This window comes from Camellia sinensis, chromosome 6 (assembly GCF_055761805.1).
Source record: "Camellia sinensis isolate YWXY chromosome 6, ASM5576180v1, whole genome shotgun sequence".
Lineage (NCBI taxonomy): Eukaryota > Viridiplantae > Streptophyta > Magnoliopsida > Ericales > Theaceae > Camellia > Camellia sinensis.
This window is the reverse complement of record NC_138966.1, coordinates 89,113,114-89,139,535: the sequence shown is the minus strand read 5'-3', so window position 1 is coordinate 89,139,535 and position 26,422 is coordinate 89,113,114. Positions and strand designations below refer to the sequence as shown.

General features: G+C 39.4%; 1 protein-coding gene across 1 annotated transcript; it reads left to right on the top strand.

Annotated features, from left to right (window-relative positions):
- Positions 1-1,972: 1,972 nt before the first annotated feature.
- LOC145792764 (V-type proton ATPase subunit G-like) lies at positions 1,973-21,982 on the top strand. The gene is made up of 3 exons (XM_082874170.1): positions 1,973-2,077; positions 21,295-21,395; positions 21,710-21,982. The coding sequence occupies exons 1-3, from the start codon at positions 1,990-1,992 to the stop codon at positions 21,851-21,853; spliced, it is 333 nt and encodes a 110-aa protein (XP_082730296.1). The 5' UTR covers positions 1,973-1,989; the 3' UTR covers positions 21,854-21,982.
- The last annotated feature ends 4,440 nt before the right edge of the window (positions 21,983-26,422 follow it).

The window sequence follows — 26,422 nt, the reverse complement described above, 5'->3', positions numbered from 1 at the left end:
GGGTGGTGGTAGCGGTAGGCGGGTGGTGGTGGCAGGTGGGTAGCGGATGGTGAGTGGTAGCAAGTGGGTGGTGGTAGCGGTAGGTGGGTGGTGATGGCTGGTGGGTGGCGGATGACGAGTGGTGATGGGTGGTGGAAGGTGGGTGGTGAGTGGTGGTGGCAGGCGGGTGGTGGTGGCGGGCGGGTGGGTGGGTGGTGGCGGTGGCTGGTGGTGGTGATGGTGGTGATGGTGGCGGGTGGTGGTGACGGATGGGTGGGTGACGGCGGCGGGTGGTAACAAGTGGGTAGTGGTAGCGGTAGGTGGGTGGTGGTGGCAGGTGAGTGGCGGATGGCAGGTAGTGGTGGGTGGTGGCGGGTGGGTGGTGGGTGGTGATGGTGGGTGAGTGGGTGACGGAGGCGGGTGGTGGGTGGTAGCAAGTGGGTGGTGGTGGCAGGTGGGTGGCGGGTGGTAGTGGTGGTGGGTGGTGGTGGTGGCAGGTGAGTGGCGGATGGCGGGTGGTGGCAAGTGAGTGGTGATGGTGGGTGGGTGGGTGGGTGACGGTGGTGGGTGGTAGCAAGTGGTTGGTGGTGGCAAGTGGGTGGCGGGTGGTAGTGGTGGTGGATGGGTGGGTGATGGTGGTGGGTGATCAGTGGTAGCGAGTGGGTAGTGGTGGCAGGTGGGTGGTAGGTGATGGTGGTGGTGGTGAGTGGTGGGTGGTGATGGCGGGTGGATGGCAGGTGGCTGGTGGTGACAGGTGGATGGTAGGTGGCTGGTGGTGGCAGGTGGTGGATGGTGGTGACAGGTGGGTGGTGAGTGGTGGTAGCAAGTAGGTGACGGGTGCTGGTGGCGGGCGGTGGATAGTAATGGCAGGTGGATGGCAGGTAGGTGGTGGTGGTGGTGGTAGCGAGGGGTGGGTGGGTGGGTGGTGGTGGTGGTAGTGGTGGTGGCGGTGAGGGGTGGGTGGTGGTGGCGAGCGGGTAGCAAATGGGTGGTAGCTGGTGGTGGCGAGTGGTGGCAGGTGGGTGGTGAGTGGTGGTGGTGAGTGGTGGTGGTGGGTGTGGGTGGTGGTGGCGGAAGACGGTGGTGGAAAATGGTGGCGGGTGGTGGCTAGTGTTGGGTGGTAAAAAAAAAAAATTGAAAACTCAAAATGGAAACACATTTTTTGTGTTTTCATTTTTGGCCAAATTTATAAACTGAGGCCACTGATTTATAAATCAAAAATTTTACCAAACAAGTTTTTATTTGAGTTTTTAAAATTTTTGTAAATATAAACAGAAAACTGAAAACGTAAGTGTTACCAAACGGCACCTAGGAGTCTCCTTCTTAGATTTTTTTTAACGAACCAGGATACGGATACGGATACGGATACAGATACGGATATAAATACAGCAATTAGATAAAAAAATTTTAAAAAATAAGATATGAGTATAGACAATATTCGCCAAGAAAATTATAATTTTTAATATTATATTATACATAATCTCAAAGAATAGTGAAAATCATTCTTTAGGAATTAGATATTAGTGTAAGTATTAATAGTTAGGCTAGGTTTAGCATAGCACAAAAAAATTAAAAAGTTAAAAAATTACTATCTTATTTAAATCACATCATCTTATTTAAATGACATCACTTTTTTGTCACATCATTTCAAATCCAACCCATATTTTATAAAAAGTCAAAAAATACACTTATTTAGATCATTTCAAGTAACCCCTTAGCTTACTTCTGTTTTTTAGGGAATATGTTAATTTGATAAAATTTAAAAAACTAGAGTACTAACTATGTATAAATTATTGCAATTTCAATTTTATAATAGTTTGAATATGTGACACAAAGTGTTTATTCGTAGTTTTGTGATTAACTTGAATTACTAAGAAAATGTTCAACTAAACATGTTGGACACATATACTGTACACCCCAAATGTCGACTGTTTGATCCATACACATTTCTTTGCTGCATTTGGTTCTATCCTGATTATTTTGAAATTCCATGCAGAACTGCAGTGAAGTATGAATACTAATAGGAGTGAAGGTGGAATTCAAAGACTGCTAGCTGCTGAACAAGAGGCTCAGCAAATTGTCAATGCTGCCAGAAGTGGTAAACTGCGATTTCCCTCACGTGATTCCTATTCAATTTTTATCTGAGTCAGTTTATAATTATATATAAATTTAGATAAGAATATACATCTATGGGATGATTCTAGTATAATAGGACTCTTCAATACAAGGATTAACAGACTTCTTAAAAATCTTTTCCTTTTGTCTTGTGGAAGTATTGTATTTAAATAAATTAAATTCTGTTATATACTAAACAACAACCAGAATATAAAGAAATAAAAGAAATGAGAGAATTTATTTAATTACAAAAATCAAACTAGAAATAAAAATAAATAAATAAAAATAGATTTTATTTTGTTACAAAAATAAAATTAAAAGCTGATTTAAATAAATAATAATAACACTGAAAATAAATTAAATAACTTACTTGATTTAATTTCTTCGAATTATAATTTGATCAAGTCCAGTGTTTGACACTGTATCCTTAAGACAGATTCGTCATCTCCATAGTGCTTTCAGAATTTGGACGACTATCTCCCAAGATAAAATGATCTACTACAAACAATAGCAGCACTACAAATTGTTTGCCTAACGAACACACTAAGTGTTTATACTCTCTCTGACAAGAAAATAATGCAGCAAAATGAAGAGGATGTTTGCAGAATTATAAAGGACGAAAAATTAGAGTTACAAAATCCAAATGAGGGCTGTCTTATTTATAGATGTAATGGTGGCTGTAGGTTTTGAATTAAATAGGTATGAAACCTGTTGGTTTTGAATTCAAACAGATTTGAATCTGTTGGATTACAATTCAAACAGATAACAAAAATGGGAAGGGCCCTGTTTAGGTGTACAATAAATCCGGACCAGTTTAATTCTGGGAAGGGCCCTGTTTGGATGTACAATAAAACCAAACCAGTTTAATTTTGAATTCTGGATTTTATTTTACCAAAAATAAAATTAAATTCAAATATTTTTTACTCAAAAAGATTAATATTTGGCCGAACAAGCCCAACCCAACCACACACTCGCGTTGAAGCCGAGGCCCAGCCCAGACCGCCCGGACGGCGACGGCGAAGGAAACGGCAGCGGCGGCGCGCGCGGTGATTTTTAGGTCTAATGGGTCTAGCCCATTTTGCCCATAATCTCTTCCTCTAAAACACTTGGGTACCCCTTAGGGCACACCTCAAGTACCAAACCCAAGCCTTATAAACCCATTCAAAACTTCCCATCAAATCAATGTGGGACAAGCCATTTTACAACCTTAAGGAATTTCCACCAAAACTTCATTTCCATGGAGCACACTTTGGCTTCAATTTCCCATTCACTCGGTAATGGTTTTGAGCAACCAAATATACCACGTGAATCACAACGCGGCATAGAACGCGTTACCACTTTGACCCGCATAAATCGACGCTCGGGGCCCACCTAAAAAATAGACCAAACTTAGGAAAAAATTCTGATTTTACCCAGAATTTTATAACCATTTCCAACAATCCCCTACATGAATGGAATTTGATGACAACGAAAATACAACAATATGTAGATTTATCGAAAAAGCATAAGTCGAAAATATCTTGCATCAGGATAGGTAGCTTTCGGCCTTGAACCTTCCCTAGTGATAACCTATCGGACTTACTGGCTAACCAATGGACGCGATGCCTTGAATTGTTCAGCCGTTTGTGTAAGCTAAGACAATAGATTTCACACAAAATATCTTCTAACATATCGTGGTTCTCACTGTTGTGTTCATTTTGGCCTTGAACGCGCCTGATTTTCATAAGTGTTTCTAGAGAAATTAGCCTCTTCATTCTCATAGAACCGGCCCCAGTTCAACACTCATATAAGTGATTCTTATTGTGAGTATCTCCTTATACTCGTCTTGATTTTATTCCTTAATCAAGATATAAGTGATCATTAAAAGCAAAGCTTATCTTATACCCCTACATACAACATATGTTGCAGATATCACTCTCACCATATGAATGGGTAGGGAATTTTAATCCCTTTGGTGATTTCTGGCGAGCCATACATAACTTAGTTGTCCCTTTGAACTTAGTTCTTGGGATCTCTAGTCATATAAGTAGGGTTACCATTATGACGACTTTTGTGTAATAGGCTTTAATCCCATCCCCTTTGATGAACTATACACTAGCTCTTTTGTCAAATCTTTTGTTAATGGATCTGCAATATTCTCTTTAGATTTTATATAATCTATTGAGATTATTCCATTTGACAACAATTGCCTTACGGTATTATGTCGACAACGAATATGTCGTGACTTACCGTTATACATATGATTTTGTGCCCTGCCTATTACAGATTGACTATCACAATGAATGCAAATAGCTGGCACAGGTTTTGACCACATTGGAATGTCTTCTAAGAAGTGACAAAGCCATTTGGCTTCTTCTTCTGCTTTGTCCAAAGCAATGAACTCGGATTCCATTGTGGATCGTGCGATGCATGTTTGTTTCGTGGATTTCTAAGAAACAGCAGTGCCTCCTAGAGTAAAGACATATCTACTTGTGGATTTTGAATCTTTAGTATCCGATATCCAATTTGCATCACAATAACCTTCAAGTACTGCTGGATATCGAGTAAAGTTCAAACCATGATCATGGATGAATCTTAGATATCTAAGAACCCGAATGATCGCTTTCCAATGATCTTCTCCGGGGTTACTAGTGTACCTACTCAATGTACTAATAGCATAAGTTATATCAAGACGAGTACAATTCATTAGATACATTAGGCTTCCAATGATTTGGGAGTATTTTAACTGAGACACTGCATCACATTTATTTTTTGATAAATAAAGGTTAACGTCTATAGGTGTTCTAGCTAAATTCATATCATCCTTGATAAATTTATCAAGAATTTTCTCAATATAATGTGATTGAGATAATGCATATCCGTCAGATGTTTTAGTAATTTTCATTCCTGATATAACATCTGCGACCCTCATATCTTTCATATCAAATCTTTAAGCATCTGCTTAGTTGATTTGATCATGTTTTGACTGCTTCCAATGATAAGCATGTCATCCACATAAAGACAAACTATGACATATCCTTGGTCAGTGTTTTTAACATAGACGCATTTGTCACATTCGTTTATCTTAAACCCATTAGTAAGCATTGCATGATCAAATTTTTTATACCATTGCTTAGGTGCTTGTTTTAATCCATAAAGGGATTTTACAAGTCGACAAACTTTCTTTTCTTGCCCTGATACTATAAACCCTTCGGGTTGCTCCATATAGATCTCTTCATTTAGATCACCGTTTAAGAAAGCTGTCTTAACATCCATTTGATGTATTTCTAAATTAAACAACGCTGCTATAGCAATAAGCATGCGAATGGATGTTATTCTCGTCATAGGGGAATATGTGTCAAAATAGTCCAGACCTTCCTTTTGTCTGTAACCTTTAACTACAAGTCTTGCTTTATACTTGTCAATTGAACCATCTGCTTTCATTTTTCTCTTGAATGTCCATTTATATCCAAGAGGTTTAGAACCTGGTGGAAGGTCCACCAATTCCCAAGTATGATTTTCCATAATGGATGTAATTTCATTATTAACAGCCTTTTTCCACAAAGGTGCTTCAGGACCTGTCATTGCTGCTTTAAAGTTTTGAGGTTCATTTTCTAATAGGTATGTCAAAAAATCTGGACCAAAGGATTTTGATGTTCTCGCTCTTTTATTTCGTCTTGGTTCATCATTAGTTAAATCCTGTTGGTCGAGACCATTACTAGTCTCTTGTGTTTGATTGTCATTAGTCTCTTGACTTTGTGTACAATCATAAGTTCTTTTCTGTGAACTTAATTCCTGTCCTTTCTTGTAAAGAAAGACATGTTCAAAAAACACAACATTCCTTAACTCTATAATAGTGCTCACATTTATATCAGGTATTTCTGATTTATAAGTCAGAAACCGATATGCACTACTATTCTGAGCATAACCAATAAACACACAATTTACTGTTTTTGGTCCAATCTTAGTCTTTTTAGGAACAGAAACTTCAACTTTTGCCAAACACCCCCACACTTTTAAGTATTGGTAGGAAGGCGGTCGACCTTTCCACAATTCATAAGGAGTGCTGTTTATTTTCTTGTGGGGTATTCTATTAAGAACATAATTAGCAGACAATATTGCTTTCCTCCACAAGTTCTGTAGTAAGCCTGAACTTAGTAATATGATATTCATCATTTCTTTTAGGGTTCTATTCTTCCTTTCAGCAATTCCATTTTGCTGTGGAGAATAAGGGGCTGTAGTTTGGTGAATAATGCCATGTTGTGCACAAAATTCATTTAATGGTGCATCATATTCACCACCTCTATTACTTCTGATATAAATCAATGAATTTCAAAACAAATTCAAGAAAAAACCAAAATAATTATGACTACTCAAGTCAGAATTAATGTTTTGACAAAATCATATCCTCATAAAAAATTTTGCCTAAGAATCAAACAATTCAAAAACCCATTTGATTGTATACATTCTTGCAACTCAATAACAAATAATGTCACTGTCATAAAAATATTTGTGACAGAAGAAAATTAAATTATTTCAACTAATGCAAGAGATACACTTCCATATTAATAAAATGGTTCATGGTTTAACAAATTGTACTATGCAAGTAAAATAATTATTAATGATATCTCATTTCACATAATTCAAAATAAACTAAAAATCAACATAAAAGATTTCTTAAATTTACTTTCCAATTAAATGGAACGATATAAATACATACATCTTCATGTTTAAATTTCTCTGGTGTTTAAACACCCATTCAAAATTGATTGGAAAAACTCAAATTAATCAACATATCAATTTAACATTTCAAATCATATAAAATTTTTGTTAAGAAATAACTTGAGTTGACATCATACATGTATATCAAACGCATCAACTAAAAATAATGAATTAACAAAATAAATTAATCATGCATGATCCCAAAATTTGCATCATGAAATAAAAAGATTCTCAACTCATAAATAAAATTCAATGCGTTTTGAATTTTAAACTCCAAAATGACAAAGCATACCTTCATTTAATAAGTTTGATTTGTACATAAATAAACTAATTAAATATGCATGCAAAAGTCCTTGTGAATATATATATTATTCCGACTCATATGCAGAAACTATTCACAACTACAGATCCACACATAGAAATGTAAAAATGATTCAAAAAACCAATAAAGAAACTAAACTTGTTACAAAGGTTTCTTTGTAATGAAAATAAAATTTGTTTGTAAATTAATATTTTACTCCAGAAACAAATTCTCCCATGTACTACGATAAAGTCAAAAGAACTATGATAAATTAACAAAATTAATTTTCTAGTTACTAAAACCAGAAAATAAATTATAACATAAAATAATTTTATTTTCCTTGTTGTTTAAACTAGTAAAATAAAATACCGAAATAATATCTGATTACAAAAAATCAGAAAACCAAACCACAAATTAATTTTCTAGTTACTAAAACTAGAAAATAAATTATAACACAAAATCATTTTATTTTTCTTGTTACTAAAACTAGAAAATACTGTAATTTTATTTTCCTTGTTACTGAAACTAGAAAATAAAATACCATAAAACTATCTGATTACAAAAATCAGAAAAAATACAAAATAATTTTCTAGTTACCAAAACCAGAAAATAAATTAAAACACAAAATAATTTTATTTTCTTTGTTACTAAAAGTAGAAAATAATATAATTTTATTTTCCTTGTTACTAAAACTAGAAAAATAAAATACCAAAATAATTTTCTGTAATACTAAATAATATTCTGTAATTGTTAATAACACCAATATATTACTACTAGTTGTCAAAGAAAAGAGACAGTATATTACTACTATCTGTCAAATAACATAAATCACTATTTGTTTTTCTAACCAGAATATTACTTTGAAAACACAGAAAATTAAATACAATGAAGATACCAAAAATAAAAATCTGTCTTAAGATTGTAGGACAATCTTCACTGGATTTAAATAAATTAAATTCTGTTGTGTACTAAACAACAACCAGAATATAAAGAAATAAAGGAAATGAGAGAATTTGTTTGATTACAAAAATCAAACTTGAAATAAAAATAAATAAATAAAAACAGATTTTATTTTGTTACAAAAACAAAATTAAAATCTGATTTAAATAAATAATAATAACACTGAAAATAAATTAAATAACTTACTTGATTTAATTTCTTCGAATTATAATTTGATCAAGTCCAGTGCTTGACACTGTGTCCTTAAGACAGATTCGTCATCTCCATGGTGCTTTCAGAATTTGGACGACTATCTCCCAAGATAAAATGATCTACTACAAACAATAGCAGCACTACAAATTGTTTGCCTAACGAACACACTAAAAAAATAATGCAGCAAAATGAAGAGGATGTTTGTAGAATTATGAAGGACGAAAAATTAGAGTTACAAAATCCAAATAAGGGCTGTCTTATTTATAGATGTAATGGTGGCTGTAGGTTTTGAATTGAATAGGTATGAAACCTGTTGGTTTTGAATTCAAACAGATTTGAATCTGTTGGATTACAATTCAAACAGATAACAAAAATGGGAAGGGCCCTGCTTGGGTGTACAGTAAAACCAAACCAGTTTAATTTTGAATTATGGATTTTATTTTACCAAAAATAAAATTAAATTCAACTGTTTTTGACCCAAAAAGATTAATATTGGGCTGAACAAGCCCAACCCAACCACACACCATGCACCCGCGTTGAAGCCCAGGCCCAGCCCACTCGGATGGTAGCGCACGTGTGTGGTGATTTTTGGGTCCAATGGATCTAGCCTATTTTGCCCATAACATCTCCCTCTAAAACACTTGGGTACCCCTTGGGGCATACCTCAAGTACCAAACCCAAACCTTATAAATCCATTCAAAACTTCCCATCAAATCAATGTAGGACAAGCTATTTTACAACCTTAAGGAATTTCCAATAAACTTTATTTCCATGGAGCACACTTTGGTTTCAATTTCCCATTCACTCGGTAATGGTTTTGAGCAACCAAATATACCACGTGAATCACAACACGGCATAGAACGCGTTACCACTTTGACCCGCGTAAATCGACGCTCAGGGCCCACCTAAAAAATAGACCAAACTTAAAAAAAAATTCTGGTTTTACCCAGAATTTTATAACCATTTCCAACAAGTATGTTCTTGAAACAAAAAATACAGGGTGCTGATAGATTTAGCACTGTAGGAAAGGGTTCAAGAAAAGAGTTAGAAAATTCGAAGATCTTCGAAGATCCTTAAAGAACAACTTCGAATTCTCTAGAATATAGTGAGAGGCTTAGATTCTTCAATAATCTCAACTTAGGAACACAACAACAAAGGAGATGATGGAGATAGGAGATTGGGTGAAGAAGAAGGCAAAATGGCTAGAGAATAGAATAATGGCAAGGCTCTCTCAGGGATCTCCCACTTTCACTCTCAAGGTTGATAATGGAGATGGGAAATTAGTTCTTTCCCAAGAGTTGAAAAATCTCCAAAATCATTCATCCCTTGTAAAGCTATGGGTGGGTGCTATTTATAAGCACCTCATGATGTAGGATGGAGCCCATGTGCAAGGCACATGGGGGATATTCTCTCTAACCACCTTGTCCGAGGAGGTGACTTCTCCGAGGATGAGAAAACCTCGAAGAGGAGATCAATCCCTCGGTGAACCCTTCTTCTTAGCCACACCTAACCAATGATCCCCAATCATCCCAAAGGGTCAGGGGTAGTCCCAGAGGACGTCCTGTCGCAAAAATATTGCCGAGTCTCATGGACCCCCCGGGGTCGTGCCACCTCGACCCGGGTATAGGCTAGTTTAACCGAAGAGTGAATTTATCTCCACTCACCGTCCTCGGGATCGGGTCCTTTGTTCGAACTCCATTACGCCCATAGTTCTGGTGCGTAGATCCCGGAAAACTCCGAGCCCGCAAGTGTTCTGGGACTCATTAACGGAGCGACTTCTAGATTGCGTTTGAATCCGTTCGAAGCCAAGTGCTTTGGATCTCTAGATTCGTAGGTCCGAATCCTTTCGAGTCCGAGTGCCTCGGATCTCTAGGCTTGTTTAATACCCTTTCGAGTCCAGGCCCGAGTAAGTCTCTAGGTTCGTGGATCCGGACCCTTTCGAGGCTTAGAGCGATTCAATCCGTTTGATGGTGATAAATCTGGGCCCACCGATTCTTGGACTTGCGATAAATTCGGGCCCACTAATCTTGGGCTATTGGGCCTAAATAATTTAGTGGGCTCAAATTAGCCCCTCTTACATTTGCCCCTTGCGTGTATGAGAAATTTTAAATTTCTCAGACATGCATACTGTCATTTCTTCGACCCTGTTTCGCATCACGTTCCCCAAAAAAAAAAACATTTTGTCACGACAGAGCCTATGGATAAAGTTGATGACGCACTTCAATTTACAGAAAAAATTGACAAGCAAAAATTTTTTTTTTGGTACTCACTGGGCCCACTGGTTTTTTTTTTTTTTTTTTTTTTTTTTTTTTCTGTGAAAAGTATATATATAAATTTTTATTCTAACCAAAGAAATATAAAGCATTTTTTTTTTATTTTTTATTATTATTATTTATTATTTTTTTTTAAAGAAAGGCTCGAAAACCCTATTCTATACACTTTTCTTTTTCTTGCGCAGCCGCCACAGGCACAGATCCAATTCGTCTTCTTCAACAGGCACAGACCCAGCTCCTTTCTTCCTCTCCAAGAAGACTTCATTCAGGACTGCTAAAGGCCACCGACGTGCTCATCTTCTTCAACAAACTACACTGCTTCCATTCACACAGACCTCCATCACAGCTTCCATCAACGCCGCCGAAGACCCAGCCACTGTCACGGCAGGCCAGCACCAGCACCAACTTGCCATCACCTTGCCCCAGCTCCGACGACCGTGCGTATCGCGACCCAAGCCGCTGCTCACCATGAGTGCTTTACTTCGGCTCATCGACGTAGCTTCTCAGAAACCCAAATATTCCGGAGCAAGGTTCACCAACTAGCACCGACACTGACTTCTCTTGTGACGACACTGCTGCTTCCGGCTTTTGAGAGCCATTGTGACGCCGACTCCTCTACCTCACCATCGGTGTTTTACTATTGTCGGCTTATCTCTGCTGTAATCTTTGCTACCGGCATCGGCTATCCAGCGCTGCCCACATGCGTTGCTACTTCTGTCTTTAACTGCCCAACACCGACCACACATGCCGCCCACTCAACGTGGCGTGCGTGGTCTCACCAAGCACTGTTCAGCTTGTTGTTGGTATTCTTTCTTAGCTTAACAATATTTATCGGGGCTCCGAACTCACGAATTTCGGCCCTACTTTCATACCCATTGTAATCCATCGCCATTGGTTCCGCCTATGATTAATCAACGCCAACCACACTGCCGACTCAACGCGTTGTTGGTTTGCCTAGCTGCCCGCTGTTTCGTGCACCATTCTCAGCCTACACCGCCTTTGGTCTTCATCCTCTTCGTTACTTCTCTAAGTCTGTGGGTAAGTATTATTATTATTTTTTTTAAAGAAAAATTGGTGGAAGCCTTCTTTGTGGTAAACCCAATTTCAGAATCTCTACATCTGATATATATATTTTGTGAATCTTGATGTGTCAATTGCTGCTCATTGCTAAAGAAAATAAAACTTGAATAGCCCTCCGTTGATTTTTTCCTTGAAATAGAGGCAAGTCTTGAGGCATTTTTGTTGACTCAAAATCTGATGCTGCTAAAATCACAATATTGGATGTTTGAATATTGTAATTCCTGAATTTGAAACTTTACTCAGAAGCTTGGTTTGAATGTAGACAAAATGACACTTTGCTCTGTTGAAAAGAAAGAAACAAACGTGCTGTTGTTGTCGATGATACACACATTGGTATTGCTATTTGTTGAACCCCTCCGACTGGATCTTGAACTCAGGATGAAATGTAGCCTTGAAATTCATATTTTGGAGCTTGACTTTGTGTCGATAAATATTGACATAGATGGGGTATTAATGTTGCAAAGATTCATTGGTGTAGAGAGAGAAATAATTTGAATCTTTTGAGTTTTGTTAGTGCTGCTACTGAAAATTTTGTTAGACTTGTCTTGAAATTTGTAGAGCAGAATACAATAAATGTTGTTGCAAGCGAAAACCGAGGGAATGAGCCCCTCATATTGTATATAGGTCATGTTGTTGAATAATTAATTATTGTCTTGTCGATCTTGTAGATGCTCGGAAGATAAATAGTGGATGCCCGATGCTTTGCCTTCGTCTTCGGCTGTTCAACGCGAACCACACGTCGCCCACTCAACGCGATGTGTGGTTTTGCCTAACACCATCCAGCTCGTTAGTCTCCCAGCCCGGCGCTATTTTTTTTTTTTCGGAGTTTAAATCTCGATTTTTGCATACTCACTGGATTCGGCCGTGATTAATCAACGTGGACCACGTCGCCCTTTCAACGCGTCGTTGGTTCGTCTAGCAACCTTCTCATTTACTGTTTGTCCAAGCTATACTCACTGCTGCCGCCCTGTCTTGGCTGCCCTTAGCGTTGGCTCTACCGATCTCGGCCTTAGTTTTCTCCGACGCTGCTTTCTGCTGCAAATTGGCCACCGGCTTCAACTATTTCAGCACCGACCACACGTTGCCCACTCAACGCGACGTGTATGGTCGCCACCTTCTTTCCGACACCATTGTTGCCTCCGGCCTCAACTTGTCCAACGCCGACCACGCACGTTCGCCCACTCAACGCAACGTGCGTGGTCTTGCCCAGCCTAGCTCAGTCCTGTTGATTACAGTCTATAAAACCTCTCTGATTTCAACTTGAATTTCCAACATCGGCTTCGGACTTCACCCCTCTAACAGTCCCAAATTTGTGAATATGAAATTCGGCTCCCTCTTCCTCTCGTTGAATAATAAAGATGATATATTGTTGTTTGTTTAACTTGTGGATGCTTGGGAAATACATAGCTGATGCCAAAATTTTGTGTGACCGTTGTAGCTTTACGTCGGCTTGAGAGGAACCGGCCCGAAGAGACAAAAACTTGATTGTTGCATTTTCATAAACTTGCTCAGAGTAATAAAATTGTTGTAGCTTACATAGATCATTATTATTTATTGATATTGCCCCATTCCGATAATGCCTGAATCAGGATATGAAATTGATATTGCTCATCTCATTTGTCGGTTCTACTATTTCAGGCAAATAAATTTTTGTTTGAAATCCACGACCTCGGGGGCCCTTAGAACCCGCACTAATGAGAGCAAGGGCTGTTCCTCGGAAGTCCGAACAGAAGCAAGACTATCCCTCGGGAGTCCAAAAGTAGCACACACCCTACTTTGGCAAGAAAGATTCCTCTGGAAGATAACCGAGTCTACCAAGCTTGCACTAACAGAAGTAAAGATTATCTCCCAGAAGTCCGAGCAGAAAACAAGGCTGTCCCCCGGAAGTCCGAGCAGAAACGAGGCTGTCCCTCGGAAGTCCGAGTGGATGCGCACTTCTACTTCGGCAGCTAATGGAAGCAAAGGCTATCCCTCGGGAGTTCGAGTAAGAGTTCACTCTACTTTGAAAAGAAAGATCCTCGGAGCTCGTATTGATGAAATCAAGGGCTGTTCTTCGGACTTGCACTAATGAGAGCAAGAGTTGTCCCTCGAAAGGCTCTTCCTCAGAAGTCTGAGCAGAAACAAGGCTGTCTCTCGGAAGTCCGAGTGGATGCGCACTTCTACTTCGGCAGCTAATGGAAGTAAAGGCTATCCCTCGAAGCTCGCACTGATAGAAGCAAGATCTGTTTTTCGAAAGTCTGAGGCGGAGAACACACTCTACTTCAGCAAGAAAGATCCTTAAAGCTTGAACTGACAGAAGTAAGGGCTATTCTTCGGAAGTCGAAATGGGAACACACACTCTACTTCAATAAGAGAGACCCTCGAAGCTTGCATTGATGGAAGCCATGGCTGCTCTTCGGAGGTCCGAGTGGAAGTATACTTCTACTGTGTCAAGAAAACTCCCTTCAGGTTGGTAACTGAGTCTACCATTCCTTTTTCTTCTTTGAGAGGCAACAAAAATTGAAAACTGTTTCAAGCAACATAACACAATGAAGATATACAATGTAGAAAAAATAACTTTTAATGGAGATACATAATATGGAGGAAATAAATTTCTTCATAACATAAGAAAGATAGAACTTCATGGACAATGCAGTAAATGCAAACTGTAAATGTCATAGGTAGACTTCTTCTACGGAATGTTGACATTTGCCCCTAGAGTTACAAGATCATTTGGAAAGCTTTCACTAGCTGCTCGGGTTGTGGCCGTCATATACCACCATAGCCATGTCTTTGGATCTTTCTGTACAGACTTATATCCCCATCCCTGCAGGATTTTTTCATGAATCTGTTGTAGTCGAAAGTTTGCTTCTTGTTGGCCAACACACCGGGCTAGGAATCCGGTACCTCCTCGGAAGTAAAGTTCATCTTGAATAATTGTGAATTGGGCAAGCTTGGCCATAGTCAGTTTTCCAATTTTGCTTCTGAGTTGTTCGAGGACTTCTCCTCTCCAGTCCTCCGGAAGGCCTTTGTCTTCAGGTATTATCGAAGGCTCTGTTCTCTTCTTGATAATAATTGTCGCCTCCTCCTCTGGGATATCAACTCTTGCCCCTAATGTAGCGAGGGCATCTGAAAACTTGTTGTCGGAACGAGGCACATGCTCTATTTCGACCTTCTGAAATTTGTCAAGAAGCCTTTGGACTGTTGTTCGATATGTGGCCAAGGCAGGCTCCTTTAAGACGAACTGTCCTGAAACTTGCTTCACTATCAACTTTGACTCCCCCCGAATCTGAATCTTCTTGATACTGTGCTTCTCATAAGAGCCTCATACTCGGCTTCATTATTCGAACAATGGAAATCCAGTTTATAAGATAAGTAAAACTTTTCCCCACTTTTACTTGTAAGGACTATCCCGGTTTCTCCTTTACCTCCGGCTGCTGCTCCGTCAAAGCTCAATGTCCAAAAGCTTTCCTCGGAAGCCATAGCTGCATGCACCTCTCCTCTTACTTCTTCATTCACTGGTTCATAGTCACCACTTGGAATTTGAGCAAGGAGGTCAGCTAAGGCTTGGCTTTTAATCGCCTTGGGGGCTACACATGTGATCTCTAATTCACCCAGTGCTAACAACCATCTTGCCACATTCCCGGTTAGAGCAGGCTTGCTGAGGAGGTATCAGATTGGATCACTTCTAGTAACAATCTGAATCTGATGTGCTAGGAAGTAATGTCTGAGCTTTTGGGCAGTGAATACCAAAGCTAAGCAATGTCTCTCTACTGGAGTATATCGGACTTCTGCTCCTCGAATCTTCCGACTGACGTAATACACCGGGCGTTCTACTCCATCTACATCTTGGACCAATAATGCCCCTATGGACTTAGGGGTTGAAGTTAGGTACAACATTAGAGGCATCCCGGGCTGCGGGGCTATCATGGTCTGAGGCGAGGTCAAGGCCGCCTTGATTCTCTCAAAGGCCTTTTGGTGCTCTTGGTTCCACTCGAACTTGGCATCTCCTTTTAACAAAGAGCCGAAAGGCGCAGAGATCCCTGCCAGTGCTGGGATAAACCTCTGAATATAAGACACATTCCCGAGGAACTTCTTTAACTCCTTTTGAGAATGCGGGGGAGGCATTGCTTTGATAGATTTGACCTTGTCTTCATCTGCCTCGATACCATGCCTATGTACAAGAAACCCGAGGAACTTCCCGGCCGTCACCCCGAAAGCACATTTGAGAGGATTCATCCTCATTTTGAATTTCTGGCACCTCTTGAATACCTTCTCAAGGTCTCGGAGATGGTCTTCTTCTTTCTTGGATTTCACCACTAGATCATCAACATAATCTTCCATCTCATGATGGATCATGTCATGAAAGATTGCAGTCATAGCCCTTTGGTAAGTTGCACCGGCATTCTTGAGTCCGAAAGGCATGACTGTATAGAAGAAGTTTCCGAGAGGTGTTCTAAAAGCGGTCTTTTCTGCGTCCTCTTTAGCCATCTTAATCTGATTGTATCCACTGAATCCATCCATGAATGAGAACATCTGGTGTCCCGAGGTAGTATCCACGAGGGTGTCGATGTGAGGAAGAGGGAATTCATCCTTCGGGCAAGATTTATTCAAATCTCGAAAGTCTACACATACTCTGATTTGGCCATTCTTCTTCTTTACTGGCACGATGTTTGCTAACCACGTGGGGTACTGTATTGGCCGGATGAAACCAGCCTGTTGAAGTTTTTCAATCTCCTCCTTAATCTTCTCTTCGAGATCTGGATGATATTTTCGAGCAGCTTGCTTAATTAGCTTGGAGTTTGGGAACACATCAAGATAGTGGGAGACTAGGTCAGGATCTAGTCCGGGCATTTCCTTATATGACCAAGCAAACACATCTGAGTATCGGCTTATCAACTTTAACAACTGTTCCCGCTTTTCTGGGCTAAGGCTCGAACTTACGAATACCGGCCTCGGTGCATCTTGTCCATCACTCAGATCTATTTCGATAAGTTGTTCGGGCTGAGGCTTCGGCCCATCTTGCATACATTCTGGAGCCACTTCAGGCTTTATTACTATATCATTGTCAGGAGGCTCTTCTTTTGACTCGGAGTCGGTGACTGAAGAAACCGACTCCCCGCACCTTCATAAATAGTACACCATCTTGTCTCATTCTCGAACTTTCATCACCTTCCGAGGAATAGGCGGACTTTCTGTTCTAGACATTGCCCGCTTACTTAACTCTGCCATCGGCTCCTTGTCATCTTTGATATCCTCCCAACAAGGAATTTTGACCCCTCGAGGCTTAGAGGTGGTGGGAACTTCTTCGACAGCCAGTTCGGTGAAGTAGATGGCATCAGAATAATGAGCTTCATGGATCTCGAAAGGCCTTTCTGTAGCCTGAATTGTCACCGTCTTCTTTCCCCATTTAGCCTTAACACACTGATGATAACTCGATGGTACAGCCCCATATCTATGCATCCAGGTCCTCCCTTGAATGATGTGATAATTTGCCTCAGAATCGATAATATGGAACTTGGTGGCCGAGCGAATCTCTCCAACGGCTAAATCAACTGTTACGCATCCGATAGTAACTCTCCTTTCTCCACCGAAGCCAGTGATGACTATCGGTTGCTTCACAATGCGTTCTTCAGAGATTCCGACTTTTTCTAGAGTAGCGCGAGTCATAATGTTGATAGAGGCTCCACTATCTAGAAAGGCCCTTTTGAACTCAACCCCGTTAATAAAAACAGTCACATAAAGCGAGCGATTGTGAGAAAAAGGATACTTCCGATCAGCCTCGGAGAAAGTAATGGCACTAGATTGCTCTTTTGCCTTCCTCGGGATAGACCCCTCAGTCGACATGCATTCCTCATGGTGTGCCTCGGCTATATTAATGATAGACTTGGTGATTTCCATTCTTGCCTCCCTGGAAAGTCCAAGCTGGTCAAAGAACTGTTTGAACTTTACACAGTCTTGCAGGGTTTTGGCATAGTGATCCGGATCTTTTTCCACTCTTGGAGGCTCGTAGTTAACCATCTCCTCGGTCTCCTCAAAATAAGATGCCACATAAACATGGTGTCCTCCTCTTCCATAGTATTCTTCTCCTCTTTCTGGATCAAAGGGATCTTCGCCATGAGTCATAAATGTTCTGCCCTCTGGATCGAGAGCACTTCCATAGTAAACTTGCTCACCCTCTGGCTCGAGGATGTCGTCCAGATAACAGTCATCGTCATCGAGATTAGCGATAGCCTCGATCATTGGGCCTTCATAAGCTATCATAGCAACATTCTTGCCCTTGTCTCGGTGTTGAGGATATGGTTGTTCTCGGATGTCTTGAGTCCCTCGCTTTTTGAACCTCAATTCGTCTGCCTCGACTTTATCTCTGAAGATTTTCTTGAGAGTCCAACACTTCTCTGTTGGATGTTTCAATGTACGATGGTAGACACAAAATTCAGGGCTCTCACGGTCCTTTTTTGATGGCATCTCTTCAACATAAGGCAATTTTAGCTCTCCGTCAGCCACCCATTCCTTAACTAGAGCTTTCACTTCCTCGATTCCACATAGATAAGAAACATTCCCCTTTTCACCATTATATTGCTTTCTTTTCTGGCCTCTATGACCTCCTCCTTGTGAATTTCGGGTATCCGGGGTAGAGGCAGCAGCAACGATAGGTCCACGAGATGACTTGAAACTAGTCTTGTAACTGGCTTTAAATCCGGACTCCTGAGCCTGAGGAATGCTAATGTTCCGAGCTGCTTCTATTAATGCCGAGAAGGTGGGTAGCTTGTGGTTAACTAGAAATATTTTGTACCTGCTCAATGCCCCTTCTAAACAAATTTGAACCAGATAACTCTCCTCAACAGCTTCATGACAATCCACGGCCTTGTCCTGAAACCTTTTGACGTAGTCAAGGATGTCTTCACTTTCTTGTTGCTTCTCTTTACACAATGTAAGTGTGGTCACCTTCTCCGCCACTTGAAAGAACTTGGAGTGGAATTTGTTAACCATTTCCTCCCAACTTCGGACAGAGTTTGGGGCCAAATTAACATACCAACTATATGCTCGGTCGGTGAGGGACTTAGAGAATTCTCTCAGTCGGAGGACGTGGTTTGAACCATGAATACCTAGAGTCTCGATGAATCGCACAACATGTTCTCGGGCATTTCCTTGTTTGCCGTCGAACTTGATGAACTTCGGCACTGTATACCCCTCAGGGTATGGATAGCTCAGCATCTCAATGGGGTAAGGCGGCTTGACGTCTGGATCAGGCAAAGAGGGTAAGGTCCTCTTGCCCCGTTCGAGATCGAACATGGCCTACACATCGGCGAGAGTGAGAAACTGTTGAGGGAGAGAGTTTGATGGTAGTATTCCCGGGACTTGGCTTATGTACCCGAAGACTGAGCTAGGGGCGTCTTGGCCATTCTAGTGCTGCGAATTCATCATTGGTGAGGACATTTGACGATACTGGCCATCAGCGCCTATAGACAAGCCAGTTGGTGATGGGATATTGAATTGAGGCCCATAGAGTCCACCGCACGGCGCCGCTATACTGAGTTGTGCTTGCAGATTTGTTGTCGGCACCAAAGGAGGCCCGCTTGGTGCTTGGGTAACATTTATTGATGGCGTAACAAGATTAGGTACGGGCAGAGCTCCCTTTTGCGCCATCATGCTCCTTATGTTTTCCTGGACACCAACAGTCGTTGGAGCGCCATTCATTACACCAGAAACTCCCCTAGTCACCATTGGATCTTGGCTCGGCACGCCATGGAGCCCGGGCATGGGCAAACTGCTGCCGCCTATTGTGGTTTGAGCATGTGTTACTGTGGCCGTGTTGCCATGAGCCATAGGCTGATTGGGGCCTACTTCTCCTTGGATTTGATTTTGCGCTCCGGCGGGAATAACTCCACCACCAGTTTGATTTCCGTTTGGCGCCGGTGCAAAGTTAGAACTCATCACCAACATGGTGTGAGTGAGATTCTGAAGAGTGGTAAGAATCTCTTGCTGAGTATTTTGAAGTCCTTGAATGGCTTCAAGTAAAAGTGGTTGATCTGGAGCCATGGTTCTGTCATCACCACCATTAGAGGATCCTTGTTGGTGAACTTCATCTTCTCCCGCCATCCTTGTTGGAGTTGTGTGGATTCTAGATCTCGTTGAGACCATTAAACAATCCGCCTCCCCAGCAGAGTCGCCAAAATGTAGGAAAGGGTTCAAGAAAAGAGTTAGAAAATTCGAAGATCTTCGAAGATCCTTAAAGAACAACTTCGAATTCTCTAGAATATAGTGAGAGGCTTAGATTCTTCAATAATCTCAACTTAGGAACACAACAACAAAGGAGATGATGGAGATAAGAGATTGGGTGAAGAAGAAGGCAAAATGGCTAGAGAATAGAATAATGGCAAGGCTCTCCCAGGGATCTCCCACTTTCACTCTCAAGGTTGATAATAGAGATGAGAAATTAGTTCTTTCCCAAGAGTTGAAAAATCTCCAAAATCATTCATCCCTTGTAAAGCTATGGGTGGGTGCTATTTATAAGCACCTCATGATGTAGGATGGAGCCCATGTGCAAGGCACATGGGGGATATTCTCTCTAACCACCTTGTCCGAGGAGGTGACTTCTCCGAGGAGGTGACTTCTCCGAGGATGAGAAAACCTCGAAGAGGAGATCAATCCCTCGGTGAACCCTTCTTCTTAGCCACACCTAACCAATGATCCCCAATCATCCCAAAGGGTCAGGGGTAGTCCCAGAGGACGTCCTGCCGCAAAAATATTGCCGAGTCTCATGGACCCCCCGGGGTCGTGCCACCTCGACCTGGGTATAGGCTAGTTTAACCGAAGAGTGAATTTATCTCCACTCACCGTCCTCGGGATCGGGTCCTTTGTTCGAACTCCATTACGCCCATAGTTCTGGTGCGTAGATCCCGGAAAGCTCCGAGCCCGCAAGTGTTCTGGGACTCATTAACGGAGCGACTTCTAGATTGCGTTTGAATCCGTTCGAAGCCAAGTGCTTTGGATCTCTAGATTCGTAGGTCCGAATCCTTTCGAGTCCGAGTGCCTCGGATCTCTAGGCTTGTTTAATACCCTTTCGAGTCCGGGCCCGAGTAAGTCTCTAGGTTCGTGGATCCGGACCCTTTCGAGGCTTAGAGCGATTCAATCCGTTTGATGGCGATAAATCTGGGCCCACCGATTCTTGGACTTGCGATAAATTCGGGCCCACTAATCTTGGGCTATTGGGCCTAAATAATTTAGTGGGCTCAAATTAGCCCCTCTTACAAGCACATTTATGGTTTTCAAGCTTTGGGATCATACCTTACGGGGTGAAGTTGTTCAATGACTTCTATCTAATTTTCTTATCTTCAGTGTTTGTCATTCTCTTGAAATCAGTGGTTTCATGCATATAGTGCAAGTGTACAATTCCCAGTTTTAGATACTATCGTACTAACAACAATACAATGACCCCCGGCAATTGCCAAGTGGTCATGGAGAGGACACTTAGGTATCAAGGAGTGTTAGATTTCAGGTTCGAATCCATGGAGAGGCATTGGCCCGCGCTGTAATCTGACTACTAAAACATACTAACTGCTAAGCATACAAGAATCATTATAAATAGTAAAAGTTCAATTTTTTTAATTTTTTTTTTAATTTTTAAATAGTTATACCTTAATACTGCATGATTATTGAGGAATGATTTCTGAAACTTATTTGCTAATGACTTTGGTCTTCTTTCTTGAGAAAAAATGGCTAGACTAAAACAAGCCAAAGAAGAGGCTGAAAAGGAGGTAGCTGAATACCGATCCCAAATGGAACTCGAGTTTCAAAGAAAAGTCACAGAGGTAAACATACATTCGTAAACCACTTTGTGTAGATCTATATTTACTAAGCATTCTGAGCCTCACCTTCCATCAATTGTTCCCACCAATTTTATGTTTGCCTTGCAAAATTTTGAGAATTGCTAACATCAAATAACAATTGGTGAACTTAATCATAGTCTTGTGTGTTCATGACTCGGTTAGCAATTGTTATCTGATGTTTGCTTTGAAAATTTTAGTAAAAATTCATACATCAAACAATGAATTTTTGGACTCCACAAACTGTTATGGGTGTGCTAATTCAGCCTTTTGAATTGCCCAAATGGTCATAAAAACAGAGCAGCGGAGATTCAGGTGCCAACGTCAAGCGCCTTGAACAAGAGACGGATGGGAAGATCCATCACTTGAAAACCGAGGCTGGGAAAACATCTTGGGATGTGTCTTACAAGCTCTTGAACCATGTTACAACTGTCAAAGTCTAAGCTTCTTGATGGTTTGTTCTATTAATTAGTGTCATTCTCTATTTAGGATATGATCGAATGCTTATTTTGCATCGAATAATATTGGTATATTAGTTTCTATCGACATTCTTGAAGCATTTATTTTGTGGATTTTGCACTGGGCTTTGCCAAAGGAATTAATTTTTTTTTTGTTGTCACAAATAAATGTTGTGGATATTGGAGCAATCTCTTGTTATTCTTATTGCTTTGCTTATTGTAAGCAAAAGCCTTGCTTAGTTATAGCAAAAATAAGTAAATTGATCTAATTAGATGGTTATCTAAATCATCAACAAAAAGTTATACAATTGACCTATTCTTAAACACTGAGGTCATGTTTGTTTAGATGAATATGAGTTTGGGATTGGATTAGTGGTGTGTTTGTTTGGACAGACTGGATAAGGGGGATTGGAATCCACTTGACTGTTAGTCCTGGCATACATTGTCTCTGGACTATTTGGTTAGTTTGAATTTGTATCTTATGTTTGTTTGGTCATGGGATTAAATGTCTAGATTGGATTATTCTATTGAATCATATATTTGTTTGGCATATTATGAAGAATGATAAATGCTCAAATGACTATTTTACCATTTTCAATTATTTACTAAGTAATAGCAATATTAAACATATCTTTAATATTTTAATTATTTTTAGCTAGATCAAATAAAATTTTATTTTATTTTATTTTTTACGCAATTAAATAAATTTATTTTTTTAAAATTAAATAAATAAAAATATCAATAAAAATATATGTTATTTTTTAATTAAAATTTTAAATAAATTTATTTTTTAAAAAATAATAATAATTAAATAATGAAATTAAATAAAACATCTATTAACATTTAAATAATGAAATTAAATAAAATATAAACAAAATTTTAAAACAAAACATCAATAAAATATGGAAGACTTATTTATAAGTCATTTTTCAGACACTTATGGTAGGCTAAATCCTGTGTAACTTCTTATAGAGTCTCAAGTCCTATTTAGATAGGAATGTATTCCACAAGATCCTACATAAACGTAACGTGACGTGACACTTACATAAACGTAACGTAATGTGACACCTACATAAATGTAATGTAATGTGACACCTATATAAACGTAACGTAACGTGACACCTACATAAACGTAACGTAACGTTTCGCAAACTTAATGAGTTTTTATTTTTTTAAATTGAATGTGAAAATGTTGCTTGTTTATGTTGGTGTCACGTTACGTTTATGTAGATATGATCTATGGTAACATTCAATTTCTTAAATAGAAAATTAAATGTTGCCATAGATCATAGGTGTCACGTTACGTTTATGTAGGTGTCACGTTACGTTACATTACGTTTATATAGATATGATCTATGGTAACATTCAATTTCCTATATATGGTTTTACTATTATTTATGATATTAACAACTAATATTGAGGGTAAATGTGTCAACAAACTTCCCACAGGACTTACGAGAACATAAGTTTTTTAGTAGGACCATATGTAACATAAGTCTCCCTAATAGGACTTATAAATAATTTTCCCATAAAAGATCTATAAAAAATTATTTTAAAAAATTAATAAATAAAACATCAATAAAAATTAAATAAAATTATTTTATTTTTAAATTATGACATTTAAATTTTATTAAATTTTACTAAATATAATACATAATTAAATAGTAGAGAGTCAAAATGGTCATTTCACCCCCTTATCCCCATATCTCATTTATCCTCCCATTTGTGTCCCACCCCTCCCCATAGGACACAATAGTCCTACATATTTGGAACTAATAGTTTGGAGCAAAATTGAACAACCAAACAATAGATTATTAGTCCAGATGGACGATTGGTCCAATCCCATGGCCTTATCCTTCAAAACAAACACTACCAAAATTATTAATCCGATATTTGGTTAAACAATTGAAGTACGGACTAACAATTCATCCGAATATGGTATCCGACATATGATGGACTATTCAATTCTACAGAGGGGGGTGAGATATAAATTGAAAGACTAAGCCAAAGTCTGGACTATTAATCATTCCTTATAATCCTACCTCAATCGAAACATAGGATATGATACACAATCCGAAGGGATTCGTAGTCCTAAAACTGTTAATCATGTGAATGTTAATCCAACCTAATTTAGTTCGCCAAAACAAACATGGCCTAAAAAGCTATGTTTTGCCTACTTTATCATTGTTTCTTGATTAAAGTGACAAAATTGAAAATCCTAAAGACCAAAATGTTGCAAAACATGACTATAGGTATATTTCATTATCATGTTGTTAACGATTCAGGTGATCATTTGAAATTGGATTAATTTAACTTAAATTGAAACTTTCAAAAATAAAATTAACAAAATTAAATTTTTGAAGACTAAAGTAACATGAAACATATATTTTTTAGAACTACAGGTGCATTTTATCCATCATATAAATATAATTGAATGGATGGAGTGATAGATTAAACATATGCCGCCGCCTACCGTCGAAGGGTTGGATCCGGGAATGAACTGTACATCTAGACATTCTAGATTCAATTCTCACGAGTGTCTCAGAATTTGTTCTTTAGAGGTTCATCGTCATAAAAATATATATATATATATATATATATATAAATAAAAATAAATTTAACAATAATGGATGATTACGTTGGAGGTTCTTCAAGAAATGTTTGAAATAAAACTACCATATTGTGATAAAATTCAATATTCTTTGGCAATGATACTACCATGAGAAAAGAGTTTTTTCAACCCAAACAATATAAAATCATTTATTAATTCAAAGAGTCAGGCTTCCTTCCGGTTCAAGTGGGTCCGTGGGCCTGTGGGGGTGTAACAACCCTCACCACTGATTACCGATAAACATTGGTTACCGATAACTGTATTGATTATGACTGATAACTGGACTGATTAAAGTACTGAAACGACTGACTGAAAACCGGAACTAAATTGATTGAGTATATGTTAGTTAAATTGCATTCTATCTGTTTGACTGTATGATTATCTGTTTATGCTTATGTGTTGAAACTGCTAATTGAAGGCCTTATCGGCGGCCGAATTAGAAACTGATTGATGTTTAATGACCCTCGTAATTAATGTGACTTTATGGTATATTTACCTGAAAACTGATTAGGTATGATTAAATTAGATTAAAATAAGCTAATTGAAGAGTTGGACTTAATTACCGTTTTGCCCTTGAGTGGGCCACTATCTCACACGCACACTTGAGCCTTATACATTGAATCAAACATTTCTTTAGCCTTTTGGTGAGACCCTCAGCCGAACTTAGAGAGAGAGGAAGTGAGAGTCTTGAGTTCATCTCAAGATTGCTTAGAATTTGAAGAGAATTGAAGAAATTGTTGAGGAAATTGCATGTTTGAACTCCCTTCTTGAAATACAAGACTTAAGGTAGCTCCATTGTCTTCTTATTCATGTTTTAAGTTGAATCTTGCATGGTTCATGTCATGTTGATGGAGTTTAGAGCCAAAACATGGTTTAGATGTTGAATTGTAGCTTAATTGTTGCATGCATGTACATATATTGAAGTTTTGAGGTTGTAGTTCATAATGCCTCACATGCATGTCCATCTTTTGGTCATACTCCATGAGTTCATCTTGTTTTTGAAGGTTTGAGCTCTTTTGAAACAGCATTGAAGCTTTGAAAATGATTTAAGATCATGCATGTCATGTTTGAGGATTGTTCTTGGAAAATGGTTTGAAATTGGGTTTGAATAAAACACCCTTGGGCTTTGATTTTTCAAATTGAGTTTTGAACCATGTTTAACTATGAGTTTACATGTGTTTTCTGGAAATTTAGCCCAAGAGGTCGAGTTTTGACGCTTTTGAACTTGGTTTTGAGCTTGGAGGTGCAATCTGGGTTTTCCAGATTTCGCACTTCCGCTCGAGCGGGGGAAATGCCGCTCGAGCGTAGAATCCGAGCATCCAGCATCTCTCTGCACTGTTTTACTGTCTGCTCGAGCGGAGGATTGGGCGCTCGAGCAGAGTTTGTCTCAAGCTCGAGCGTGCGTCGAGCGGAGATTTCACCCATCTAGTACTTTTACAGTACGCTCGAGCGGGAAAGTTTACGCTCGAGCGTGTACCTTTGTTGCATGACCGCTCGAGCGGGGAAACCTGCGCTCGAGCGGGACTCTGTTTTTCTGAAAATTCTGAAACTGTTTTCTGATCGCATCTTTGCATCCTCATCCCATTCTAGGCATTGTTAGGCCTAGTTTAAGACATCTTAATGAGGATATCGTTGTAGAACACGCCAAGGCAAATTAGGGATTGAGTTATGATATTTCCCAACTGTGTAGCTTAGTGTGTTCAACCTGTGAACTGTGTAGGGTTGGCGACTGGGGAGACACGCTCTAGCATACAGTAGCCCAGAACTCTGTGAGTAACAATTGTGTAAAGATATGTTCAACTGATATCTTTTGAATACTGAACTGAACTGTTTACTGAACTGGTATTACTGAATGAATGTATGTCCTTTATTTCTGAACTGTACTGTGGCATCCTTAGTACCTACTGTTTACTGTTACTGTTACTGTTACTGTTACAGAGATC